This window comes from Ochotona princeps, chromosome 21, assembly GCF_030435755.1.
Source record: "Ochotona princeps isolate mOchPri1 chromosome 21, mOchPri1.hap1, whole genome shotgun sequence".
NCBI classification, from domain to species: Eukaryota; Metazoa; Chordata; class Mammalia; order Lagomorpha; family Ochotonidae; genus Ochotona; species Ochotona princeps.
In genome coordinates, this window is record NC_080852.1 from 16,631,354 (window position 1) to 16,645,211 (window position 13,858).

Sequence of the window (13,858 nt, forward strand, 5' to 3'; positions counted from 1 at the left end):
ATTTTTTTCTTTTTGCTTTCTCCCTAGTTCGTTACTATCTTGGAGGGAGTGCTGGCAAAATTATCCAGATATGATGAAGGGACTTTGTTTTCCTCTTTCCTGTCGTTTACTGTGAGTACAGAGCAACTTTCTTTCCTGATTTTCATGTTTGTATGGATTTGAATTTGGGTCTGGAGAAGGGATGCCGGGGTGTGATTTTGTTTTGGTTGTTTGTGGGGGCAGGAGGAGTGAATTGCAGTCAACTCTCAGTGTATAGGCTTAACCCTAAGCTCATAAGCAGGATATTTTATAACATCAGGGAAGCCACATCATTTGTATCTTATTTGGGATTATGCAATACTTGCATGTGTCTGTATATACACACATACTTACCCTGCTGTACATGCATCCAGAGAATTTCCATCTCTAGAAAATCACTTCATATGTGCCACAATCTCCCCATCTTTAAATGAGGAAAAGAATTTTAAAATTTGCAAGTGGAGACCAGCCAGTCAGATAATGCTGAAGTTATCACTGGTCAGATGATGATGACAATGGTCACCCTCAGCAGGCTGCTTCCTGCACCGGTGCCACCTGCTCACCCAGCAGGAACACCACAGCCATGTGCATCTCTGCCTTTTCTGACGACGGGGTTTTTACTGGCTCAGATCAGCTGTTTTCTTTCAAAAATGCCATCAGAAAGACAGTCGGTGTAGGATGTCCCATGTCTGGTTCTTTAAAACAGCCTTCCTGTCTGAGGGATCTCCCAGATGATGAGTGTCAAGGCAGGACCCAGCACAGGGCAGTGGGAGCACATAATCATCCTGGGATCCAGCAGAGCCAAGTTCAAATCCCAGGATCAATATTAAGCAGCGAATTGGCCTTCAGCAGGTGTCTAGCCCTCTCCAAGCCTTAGTTTTCTCATCGGTAAGGAAATTAGGATGGATGATGTCTTCAGTAAGGATGATAATGAAGGTGGAAACATAGCATTGGGCTAGCTCCCAGTGGGCCTCATGAAAAGATGGCTGTCATGAGTGAAAGAGAACAACTATGAATATCAAAGATTGCTCACAATTTATTTCTGAATATACTCTAAGTTGATTTTTCCTCAACCCATATGGTCATCTTCCTGGGAATTAAATGTAGAGAGAAGACTCTGCATAGGATTTGTTTGTAAATATGTCCAACAGTAACAGGCAGTTGTGATCTTCTCAGATCTAAGAAAGGATCTCAATCCTAGAAGTTGGTAACCTCACTCCCTGGACATTACTTATAAAGCTCAGGTTTCAAGGGAGGGTGACAATAAACATTACCAGCAATTTTACTCTGGAGAACTCTGATGACATGGCACAACTAAGATAAAAGCTATCTGGCCCACTCCCTTGACAAAGAAACCAAGTCCCAGAAGGGGGAGTGATTTGTCAGAGGTGACACAGCAATGGACAGTGTGGGGACAGGAACCCTAATCATACAGGAACCAGCTATACTCTCACCCCAACTCTTAAACGGCTTCCTGGGATTCCCTTGGCAGTTGCCTGGCACTAGAAAGCAGATGGGCAAATGAGTGGAGAAAAATCATAAAGAAAGATTCAGAGCACAGGAGTGGGGAATATCAGACGGTGTGCCATGCCTCAGTGAAGTCCTGGACATAGTGAAAAGGGAAAAAACCGAGTACAACATTTCTGGAAAATACTCCCCTGATTGTCTCTGAGTCTTCATTCCTGGTGACTCTTTCTACTGCCCTGGATTTGAACATGGGAAAGCCAGCAACACTCTACTGCTGTTTAGGGAGCAGAATTTCATTTACCCACTGTGCCACCATAGTTACCAACCTCCAGAGAAGACCAGTGCAAGGTAGCAGTGAGATCAGCAGCAAGATCAGATCAGGGGAGACTTGCCAAAAGATCAGAGACAAAGAACCCACTCCATCCTGTGTGGGAGTTTTTAAGTTGAAATTCCCATCCCCTCCTTTCCCTTTTCTTAGACATTTTGCAGCCTCACAGCCTGCCTAGCAGAGACACCATAGTGGAGAGCACTTGGGTGCTTATGGCTGGGCCTGTAACTTCCCTTCTTAGTGACGCTTCTCCCACACACTTGGCCGCCCTGAGGGCCAAAAGCACCCACTTATCATTTGCAGCCCGGCTTGTCATCTCCTGCCAGGATTCCAGTATCAGAGGTGGCAGGAATAGCTCCACACATCGATTCTGAGCCCCTTCCCAGATTGCCAAAGGGCTCTGAAGGCTTTCCATGGCCCTTGTCATATTAATTTCCCAGGAGTGGAATGCAGGTAAAATAAAGGAGCAGAGGCAGCAGGTGTTGTGGAGAGATTAAGACCAAAGGAAGAGCCAACTGTTGAGTCCTAGAACCCTGGTTGAAGGTATCACGGCAGTACGGCCTCTCTGGCATCATCTCCTCTCCGTTGTCATTTCTAATTCCACTCTTTAAGTATTACTGTGCATTTACCACATGCCCACCTCAGCATGGCTGCCAAGTACAAGCCATGTGCTCTGCTTCCCCAGAAAGCTGACGAGTACTGACAAACATGCCACCCTTTCCACCTCTTTTTGCGCCTCAGCACCTCCTTTCCTGGGTGGGCTTCATTACAGGGTCCAAGCCAGACATTTTGGAAAACGTCTGCAGTGGCACAGAGCATGCAGGAATATTTATTTCTCGTCTCCATCTGCATTGCTTCCTCTCTTGGAGAGGAGTTGGGGGGAGGAGGGAGGCGGAGATGTGACTTCTTCGTGCCAGCCCAAGAGGTGCCCAAGCACACCCTCCTCTCCCCGCTCAGCAGCCCCAGCAGCAGTCACAGCCCAAAATTTATGGAGGCAGGCGCCTTTCAAACTTTTGAAAGATCAGCCCAGTTGGAAGATGCAGTTAGCAACTGTCCGCCTAGTCTCTCTGACTGCAAGATGTGCTTTTGGTGGGGGGTGCCTGTTTGGAAAGGACCCTGCGTTGCACTTTGAGGGGATTAGGAATCTGGACAACAGGTGCCCAGGTCCTTCTCCCAGACAAAGGGCTTTGCCCTGGGCTGTGCCCTACTAACAGCCACATGTGCTTCTAGATTCCATTAACTCACCCACCCACTCATTCATTCACCTAGCATCTATTTTGAAAACAAAAGGTTTATTTGTTTGAAAGACAGTTACAGAGAGTGAGATACACACACAGAGAGAAAGAGAGACAGACAAGACAGACATCCACTGATTCATTCCCCAAATGGCTACAACAGCCAGTGCTGGACCGGACCAAAGCAGGAGCCTGGCACACACTTGGATGTCTGTATACGGATGGTCATGGGCCCAAGCATCTGGGCCATCCTCCACTGCTTTTCCAGGGAACATTACTAGGCATACGAATCAGAAGTGGAGCAACCACGACACAGGGGAAGCTGGTGTCATAGGCATTAGCTTAAACACTGTGCCACAATGCTGGCACCCAAATGAATCTTGAGATCTCCTGGGCACAGCACAAAAGGCAACCCGAGTAGGGAGACCTGGATTGGGAACCCAATTCTGTATTCACCACAGTGCTGTGTGAGCTTGAATAAGCAACCGTAGCTTGGTACTTTATTCCCTTCATTGTAGTATAACAGTGATTACATGGAGATGTGTTCCTATGTCGGCAATCCCTGTGAGAGCTGTGGTTCTCATTCTTTACATATGCGCTGAGTGCTTTACACTCCTTTTGTCCTACTGAGTTCCCAGAACGACCCCATTCTAACAAGTGATCAAACTGAGGCTCACAGAAATGAACCCTCCGGCTCAACCTAAGCCTCCTCATTCAGCAGAGGAATGAAGATAGATACAGCGCACCTGCACCTCAAAGCAGAAGAGTTCTATCACATCCTCTCACACTTCTGGAATTCAACAAGTTCATTTGAGGGGGTCTCAACATGTCATAGGAGTCATTCAGAACAAGGAAGCAAAGCTCATTTCAGCATAGTCAGGAGCCCCAAACCTGTTTGTCTAGTCTTCTATGCCTCGAACTACCTTGCTCACCCTTTGTTTTCTGTGCCAGCAGTTTAGTTGTTTTACTACTTAGAAATGAAGACAGAGTAGGTGCGTTTCTTACCAAGAGAGACTGTAGCAAGGGCCACCACTGGTGTCAACCAGCAGCGTCCACTGCTTCTATGCAGAGCTCTTGATATCCTGTCTTCAAGCAACACTGTTGTCTTGGTCAAAACCAAAATCACACCCAGGGAGTTCACTTCTGTCCCCAGAACATTTTGATCAGAAAGCAGTATGAGTTTTTAGAGGAGGATGAGTGTTCCTCAAGTCCACTGGCATCTTTTTTTGGTGCTGTTTCTCTTTGCTTTGGCCTCAGGAACTTCTCAGCCTGAGAGAAACAGCCTTCTGTGGCGTAGGTGAGCACAGGGTGGCACACACGTAGAGGTGCTGGTCGGTCCTCTAAGAGGAATCATCATTTAGCTATCAACTGTCAGCTTCACGTGGTTCAAGTCAATTGAGATGTACATTTCAGAGTGGAAGTCTCTGCCTTGGATACAAGCACCAACCGTGATGGTAGAAGATAACCACGCGCTGAACCTGGTGGTGCTGCGCCAGATGATTCACATGGATTTCACATTTGATCCTCACAATTACTCCTTCCAGTAGATCCCATTATCATCCCCATTTTACAGATAAGGAATGTTGAGCAATTTTCCTAAGTCATGAAGGTACTAAGACACTACCCTAAGTTAGTCCTTAATAATAACCAAAATGTGATTCACCACAGAAGCACAGAAACCTGTAAAAAAAAAAGTCAGCCAGGGATGTTTCCAGGAACCAATCACAAACGAACATCATTCCTAAAGGAAGAGTCATTTATTTTTCATATTTCACCTACATCACTCTTTAATTACTCTTAAAAATAATTTACTCAGCTGCTAACTTGCAAAAAATTACAAAGTAGTAGACATTCAGAATTCCCCTACTCTATAGTTTCCATAGTACCTTCATTTCTAGTAGTTCTTTTTTTTTTTTTTTAAAGATTTTTTTTATTGGAAAGGCAGATACACAGAGAGGAAGAGAGACAGAAAGGAAGATCTTCTGTCCACTGATTCACTCCCCCAGTTGCCACAATGGCCATAGCTGAGCTAATCAGAAGTCAGGAGCCAGGAGCTCCTTCTGTGTCTCCCACACTGGTGCAGGGTCCCAAAGGCTTTGGGCCGTCCTCGACTGCTTTCCCAGGCCACAAGCAGGGAGCTGGATGGAAAGCAGGGACACTAGGATTAGAACTGGCACCCATATGGGATCCCGGAGTATGCAAAGCAAGGACTTTAACTACTAGGCTTCTGTGCCAGCCCTCCCTTTTTTAAAAGATTTACGTTATGTTTATTGAAAAGTCAGATATACAGAGAGGGGGAGAGACAGAGAAAGAGCTGCCATCCATTGACTCACTCCCCAAGTAAGTCTCCCACATGGGTGCAGGGGCCCAAAGCTTTGGACCATCCTCAATTGCTTTCCCAAGCCCCAAGTAGGGAGCTAGATGCGAAGCGGAGCCGCTGGGATTAGAACCAGCATCCATATGGGATCCCAGTGCAAGCAAGGCAAGGACTTTAGCCACTAGGCTACTGTGCTGGGTCCATTTCTAGTAGTTCTTTATTCAAAACATGCATATTAACTACCTACTATGTGCTACACACTGAGGCTTAAGCAGTAAGTAAGAGACATGCTGCCTTATATTCTACATTTGTATGAAGGAGACGTAGTCTCAGTAAGTGGTTTACAAGCTTGGTAATTATTCAAATACAGAGAAGTAGCCAATCCAATGGAGCTGTGGACCAAGCAGATCCAACTCCTCTGGGAGATCACAGAAGGAAATGACACCTGGCCTCAGATCTAAAGAACAGGTGAAATCTTTGCATGGCAAAGGAAACAGTATTCCAAGGTGCAAAGACCTGGGGGAGAAAGGGAAGGAACTTTCTGGGAACTGGAAGTTCGTGGTAAGGGAAAGGCCAGAGCGGAAGGAAGAGGGATAGGGTTCAAAAACTGCAAGAACCTGGCTGTGAAGAGACTTGCCATTGGTGTGGGATTTGGGGTTGTAGGAAACGATGTTAGCAAGTTGCTTCTCTCGGAAAGTTAAGCAAACTCACAGCCCTCGTCCCTGGCACAAACCAGTGCTGGCACTGTGGCCTTCCGGAGTTGAAACTGTGAGCCACCCTTACGAGGTGGCTCAGTAAGCTGTCACTTATTTCTTCTGATGCCTTTTTTTTTTTACATTGAACAATAAAAACACCCCTCCCTAAAAAGCTAGAGAAATGTCGAACCTTGATCTCCCCTGCCTTCTGCTCTTGCCTTTCATCAGCCACTCTCCAATATTTCAGAACTTGACATATACTTTGGGGTCGGTGACAGATTATTTTATTGCCTAGTAGGACATCCTCACTTGCAGTGCATGCCTTGAAAATGCAGTTAACAATTAACATACCTGCTGTCCAGAGCTGCAACCTTCCCTTAGCTTTACAGAAGACAAAGGATAAGCCTGCTAAGTGTATTGTTTCTCTTAATGCCCTTAAGGAGAGAGCTAAATACCATGCAAAAAGCCAGTCTTTTCTTCAGACTCTGAAGACCTAATGAATCCACATATAGCTTCAAACAAGAAATAATTGTTGTGAAATGAGTTACAGAATCTGCCCTGATCTCCAAGCCATGAGCTTATCGCCAGAAGAAAAAAAAAATCAGACAGCAGTAACTGTGAAGCCCAGAATAACAGAAATAGGCTGTGGATCAGTTCTGAGACTCAGCTTCCCCATCCGCAGAATGGGAATACTGATGACTCATTCAGAAAGCCATTGGGAGAATTAGAGATAGAGTAAGCCGTAAACTTTGCATGACACCTGACAGGATATTCATGCTCCATAGATAACCAAATTAAAACTCTAAGACAGGGTGGGCATCTGTCCATGTGGTTCAGGTGCCTGTTTGAGGATTCTCTTCCCTTTTCAGAGTGCCCTGGTTTGGTTCCCAGCTTCATATCCAGAATCCAGCCAACTGCCAGTGCCAACCTCGGAATGGCGTCTGTAATTGGGTCCCTATGGTGTACTTGGGAGCCCTGATTGGAGTCGCCAGCTCCCAGCACTGGCTTGACCTAGTTCTGGCCATTTGGGGAACAAACCAGCAGATGGAAGCTTTGTTTGTCTCTGTCTCTGTCTCTCACATTAAAGGGGAAAAAAAAAGAAATGAAACCTATAAGGTTTAAAGGGCCCCAGGGCTGTTAATCTAAGTCAGGATATTCTTACATGCAAAAATTAGATTCATCCGTGACATTTCTCGTTACATGCAGAGTACTTTTAGCATTTTGTTTTATTTTGATTCTTCAGGAATTTTTCATTCATGAATGACCTCTAGACTACTTTTTTGTTAATCAAAACACTGGGTCAACAAATATAAAATATCCTCTTTTGCAAGAATGTTTTATAATGAGGTTAATTATAGTATACATTGAGGTTTCAACCTTACTGGAGGACAATCTTGTAAAAATTAACCTCTAACCTTGGTTTACTGATCAATAAAATGGGAATAATAATGTAACCTACATTGCATGATTGGTGGGATTAGAATTAAATGAGAAATTGTTATAGCTGTAGGACAGGATAAGCATTTAGTGTGGTGAGAATTTGTGATTATCAGTGTAATTATATAACTAAGCACTGAATATTCAGATCAGTTCCTCAGCCCCATGTGGGATGGGTTTTGTTTTGTTTTTTTGTTTTAGATCTATCTGTTTATTTGAAAAACAGAGTCACAGAGAAGGTGATAGAAAGAAAGAAAAAATAGCTTCCATCTACTGGCTCACTCCCCCGTTGACCACAGTGGTCATGACTGGGCCAAGCTGAAGTCAAGAGCTTCATCCATATCTCTCACATGAGCGCAGGGGCCTAAGCACTTGGGCCATCTTCTGCTGCTTTGCCAGGCCAGGAGCTGGATAGCAAATGGAGCTGCCTGGGACTCCAACCAGTGCATGTGTGGAATGCTGGTATCACAGCTGGCAGCTTAACGCACTATGCCACAACTCTGGCCCCAGCCTCCATGTTTTAAATAACTGCCTGTTTAAATTACTAAACAGCTGTTACAGTCATTTGAGGAATAAGGCAGTGCAGGGGAGCTCTCCTCTCTGTAAATCTGCCTTTCAAATAAATAAATAAACCTTTAAAGCATGCAATGAAAGGCTTGATCTCTGCTATCTGGAAGGCACTTCCTGGGGGACCCCACCCCACCCCCCATCCAGGGAAGAAACTTTAGGAATTTTACTGAAGTGGTGTTTCCAGTGAGGCACCAGAGTGGACCCTGTTCAGCTCTTTTCTGGCGGTAAGACCCAATTCTTTGCGTTTCTTCCTTCCTCTGCATCTTATTATGTCAGATTTGTAACCTGAAGCTGACCACAGTGGGAGTATTTGCACTGCAGAAATTGGCAAGCTGTACTGAATAGGGAATTTTCTAGAAAACCTCTTGACCAGTATTCCACTAAGCATTTCCCAGCATCTGAAATGACGTCAGCGCTAAGTCATGCCACGCACGTTGTGAGAGGGTCTTCCTTCCCTTTCCAGTTCTCTTTTCAGCCTTATATTAAGGAGAGAGTTTCCATTTAGTGCCTGTCTGGCTTCCACACTTCTCTAAAAATCTCCAGTTTCCACAGGGATGAGAAAGAGATAAGGGCGGGGCACAGGGGGGTCTCACACTCAGTTCTCCCAGCAGAAACCCACACCTAAACTTCAGCGGCTTATTATATTATATTTCTTTCTTGCTCTTACTTTCTCTTCATGAGGATGATATTGATTTTCCTTTTATTCCAGAATGTGTTTACTTTTATAATTGATCAAAATACGTGAATCCATATTGTAATATTAAGTAAATCTGAGAGTAGAAGCAGTGGCATCTGGGTTGTAGCCTGGATCAGGATGGGGGAAGAAGGCATCGATGGGAGGTCCTAGTGATTGCTAGGCATCCCATTTTACAGTTGTGCAAACTGAGGCCAGGGGAGGAAAGCACCTTGCACAGCGAGGTTGGTCACAGAACCCAGATCTTCCGTCTCACCTGTGTGTTTGTTTTTCCCACTATTTATCTGAAAGGAGGGGGAAAAAAACAGGGTGTGGGGGTGGGGAGAGAAGCAACCTCTTCACTGAATTAGTAGATCTTGGTTGACTATAATAGTAAGTTATCAATGACAGTAGCAATACAAAACAAATAAATAAAATTAAGAACCAACTTTAGACTGGGGCACCAGGTAATGAGGGAGTGGTAGCAAAGAGGCAAGAGAGGAGGGCCTTTTAAAATGCTGAACATTCCTATTCGGTAGCAACAATACAGTCCTTACTTGTTCAGCACCAACGCCACACGGGAACCAAGGACATAACCTGCAGTTCTGGTCCTCTTTGCTTTTGCATTCTGCCTGCCTTCTTCCTGTTCAGAGATGTTCAAAAGGCAAAGCAAAACCCAAAAGTGCCAGAGGCAAGCAGAGGCCCCTGCTTATAATCAACAAAAATCAGCCTCCATGCCTGCTTGGAGGTTTTACAAAATTAACACTGTCCAATTGGCACTTCTAAGTTGCTCCTACAATGAGAGTCTGTCACCTAAATGCACAATATGGGAAAGCAGGGCCACGACGAAGGGAAAGCCCAGATTCCAGAGACCTGGTGCACCTGCCAACTCAGTGAGCCTGAGGTCTGTTGAGAAGTCGCATCAGGCTCCCTTAGCCTCAGTTTCTCCTCCTTCCCCCCTCTCCCCAGTAAGAGGCAGCAATCGTGAGGCCACTATTGTAAGGGTTAATTATTTATAAATTGCTTAGCCTCCTGCTCAACAAAGAGTAAGCATAGGACCTCTGTTCAGTCTTAGCACTCCTTAGAAGAGAGGGATTTGAGAAGCTCTTGAGCCGTGCAAAAAAAAAAAAAAAAATCCTCTCTGGGAATGAAAGCTTAGGACAGAAAAGAGGAGAACTGGAAGGAAAAGCAGGTCTACTTCAGTGGGGCATCTGTTCCGAAGCCCCAGGGGGGACAAGAAATGAGAACATAGACTTCCTGGATCTAGTCTCGGAGCACAGTACCCTGAGCAACAGGAGCCGAGAACAATTCTCATCATTAATGAGGCAGCGGCTCCTAATCGGTGCATGGAACAGAATGCTTTTGCTTAATAGAGATCATTTCCCTGCCTCTTGCCCAACTCCCTGGCAGTGCCAGCAGCTCTTTGTTTGATGGAAGGTGGAGACTTTGAGTAGTGTAGTGGGATGGACTGTAGGAGGCATTATTATCCTCATTACTATGATAATGGTTTAATCACAATCAATATTTATGAACATGCACAGAAACTCTGCAATCACCCAGCAGCCCTGCAACTTGGGTTTATCGTGCATTCTGATAAGGACACTACATAGGAAAGGCTCAGCTTTCTCCCATCTTCTGCCGACCCCTCTGGAGCCCTCCAATGGTTCTTGGGACATTACAGAACATCCATGATGATTATGCAGTTATGTCTGAGGTTTTGTTTTTGGTAGATGAATACCAAAATACTTTTTGCTTTTCAAATAGTTTCCACAGTGGGTCAGGTTTTCACATTCAGGATTATGTAAATTACATCCTGGAGAAAGTAGGGTGCTGTAGGCTGCAGGTGGATACAGTAAAGAGAACTTTGTAAGAGGACTCAACTTTGGTTCAAATCTTAGCTTTACCAGTTGTTAGCTGTGTGCCCTGGAGAAAGCAGCTTTACCTCTCTGAACTCCAATTTTTCATTTATAAAATGAAATAATCTCTCCTAAGAACTAGATAAGGCAGTATAATTTAGGCATTTGCTTCACTGGCAAATAAATCCCATGTTTTTATAGATGATTCTTTGTCAGCTATTAATTGCTTCAGTTTTATTAATGAGAGAAACTAAGCCATTGTTTTTCACAAGGTCACATTCCCAATAAGTAAAAAAGCAGGCAAGAAGAACTTAACCAATATTCTCCTTTCTGCTATCGGAAATTTTTTCAACACCAGTTCCAATTATAGGCAACTTATTTTTAAACATTTCGATGTTTAACTCTTTCAAATGTGATCTAAATTTTGAAAGCCAACGATCATCTCTCTGAACCATGGACATCTGGTGAGTGACTCAGTGGAGAATTTTGGTGTCATAGCTGCCACATCTGTAGAAAAAAAGATGTTTATGAACTCTGGCCTTCCTTCCAAAAGAAAAAAAAAAACAGAGAGGTTGAGGGGAGATGGACGTGGGTGCATGGAATATTTAATCCAAAGTTTGCATGGGTGTAAAGCTGCACTATTGACTGCATTATATGCCCTTGATCTTGCAAACCATGAGGCATTTCAGGCCCTATTAGGACAGCAGCCTGGGAATTTGTCATGCTGTCTGTGATTCTAGACATACTTCAAGGCTTGTGTTTTTCCCTAGTCCTCAGAAACTGCTGGGAAGGGCTTTCGCCGTCGTTGTCACTTGGCCCCAAGCAGGAGCCACTGAGGTTTGCTCAATTGCTCAGCCGCACGCACAGTCCTAGTACATCCACCCACTCACACATTCTGTCTCACCCAAGCAGTCAGTCCCTCAGTTGGCACTTAGAATTTATTCATCTTCCTAAGATGTGCTTAGAGCCTTTAGAGTATGTACTGGGCAAGAGGGTTCACTGGGATTTGCTTTAGTCTTTTTTTTGAAGGTGTATCTCTAAACCATGGTTTCTCCAACCCAAATACTAGAGGAAAATGCTCTGGAAAAATGCATTCTTCCAGCAAAATGCTTTTCTCCACCAGAACATTGACAATGCTCTCATTTGTTTCATTCTTTTTTTCAGGGGAGCAATGGAAACACAAGGCTAAAAAATGTAAAAACACTCAGAATTTTCTAAAGCAGCTGTTCTTTGCCCTACTCCATTTTACCTGCAATCCCTCTTCCCCCCCCCTTCTTCAAATAAATTTGTGTTCCCATAGCTCCAAGTACTATTCTTGTATTGCTATTTCGTGATTGGGCAGCCCCATCACAACTGGTACGGCTTTCCACTCACATTCTGATTTGTCACCTTGTACTTCACCTCTGCCCTTCTTCCAGAAACATTTTATCAGTATCATTGCTTCTTCGTTAGTGCCTTTAGAGCTTGAAATTTTGCCCATCCATCTTTATCGCTTTTTTCATCCACAGTTAGAGACTCTTGGCACCCATACCTTTCCTATTCCCTTGCTCCCTTTTCCAAATAATTTCACATTCTAACACAGGGATGAAATGGCACACCTCTTCATTCTTGTCTGTACTGATGAATATAGACAAGCATTCTAATAGAACATTCTGCAGTAACAAAAATAGTCTAGATGTGAGCTATTTGGAATAGTAACCACTAGGTGTTGTGGCTCTGAAGCCTTTGATCTCTGACTACTGCAAAAGAAAGTAAAAATGAATTTTTAATGACATTTTTAGGATTTATTTAAATGTAATTGCCCATGTGTACTATTGGAGAATGCAGAGTCAGACTAACTTCAATATAGAAGGTCAATTGGCTTGAGCAATCTGATTTTCCCAGCAAAAGTGATAATAATAGCTGACACATCCTCCTTACTATGCCCCAGGACTGTTCTAAGAACAATAATCTTACGAAGACTTCTGTTAGTGCCATTTTACAGATGAGGCAATTGAGATGTGGCAAGAGTAAATAGCTTGTTTAGTCAAAGGCAGAACTTGAGTTTAGCCCCTGCCATTTTGGTCCAGCGTCTGCACTCCTAATTACCTCACTGCACTGCCTCTAATCACAATTAGCAATGTCACATCCATTTTCATGTACTTCCAGCTTGCTGGTCAATGATACAGACAGAGATTCTCCCCCATTCTTGCTCTGAGCAGTGATTATCACGAAGCCCGTGTCCATTTAGGTGTCATCCTTGCACATCTGTGCCCTAAAGGACAGCCTGTAACTAAGAGGTGGAGCAAAATGTTGGGCCTCCTAGAAAATTAACAGAGGAGCTTACTGCTCAGTCACAGAAGTCTTTTGCTTTGGCCAGGTCATTCCCATACAGTAGGCCATGGCCAGTGTTACCAAGAAAGCTTGCTGCCTGCCTGTATTGGGCTGCTTTGCTGTATCATTCTTCTCAGTCCCCGTAACAACCCAAAAAGGTACAGAGGAAGACGCTGCAGTGAGAGCATTGCTATTAATAGCTAGCAAGACGCCCCAAAGTCAGTGCCGGGCACTGGGTAGATGCACTACACAAGCTGCCTCTTGGTAATCCTTTCATTTCTGTGCCAAGTCTCCCTATGGCTCCATGCTACATTGTCTGGTACCGGTGGAAAGGGTTTTATTTATCTCTCTTTTTTTTTTTTCCTTTCCCTACCACTAGAGTTTTTTTCCTGGAGCCTTATTATTTTCAAAACTCTTATTAATATGAAAATATTAATAGCTTTCCTTTTGCTGTTAGAGTATTTATAACTTTCTCAAGGTGTGGGTGACGTCTCCAGTTGCACATTCTTCCTGGTACCTGCTATGCATACCACCCGAGAACCACAGACCTTTTTTTATTTTTGTTTTGTTTTGTTTGTTTTTAATTTGAAAGGATTCTAAGGACAGAACAATTAACCTAGCCCCTGTTATATCAGATAAGGAAATGAGGACAACAGGGTAGGCAGCTAGCCAATCAACTAGTTAATGGTCAAAATAGGATTGGAAACTCACATTTTCTGAATCTTTCTCCACATCCTACGGTCTCCCACTTACGTTATTTACTAATCCAGAAGTGAGACAACTTTTGTCAAGGGCCAGAGAGTTCATCTTTTATACTGATAAGCTACATGTCACAGTTGCTCAACTCTGTCCTCATACCACAAAGATATGGTATGGTATGATATGGTATTATATGGATCTATATAATGGATAATTGAACAACAGACATGGTTGTGTTCCAATAAAACTT

At 43.9% G+C, this 13,858-nt stretch overlaps 1 protein-coding gene across 5 annotated transcripts in view; it reads left to right on the plus strand.

The window, feature by feature from the left end:
* Positions 1–13,858, plus strand: part of CADPS (calcium dependent secretion activator) — a 431,573-nt gene that overhangs the window by 362,164 nt on the left and 55,551 nt on the right. For all 5 annotated transcript variants that reach the window (XM_058678713.1, XM_058678714.1, XM_058678717.1 and 2 more), the window contains one exon: positions 28–111. In XM_058678713.1, coding sequence (XP_058534696.1) covers positions 28–111 — 84 coding nt within the window. The remainder of the gene's footprint in view (positions 1–27; positions 112–13,858) is intronic.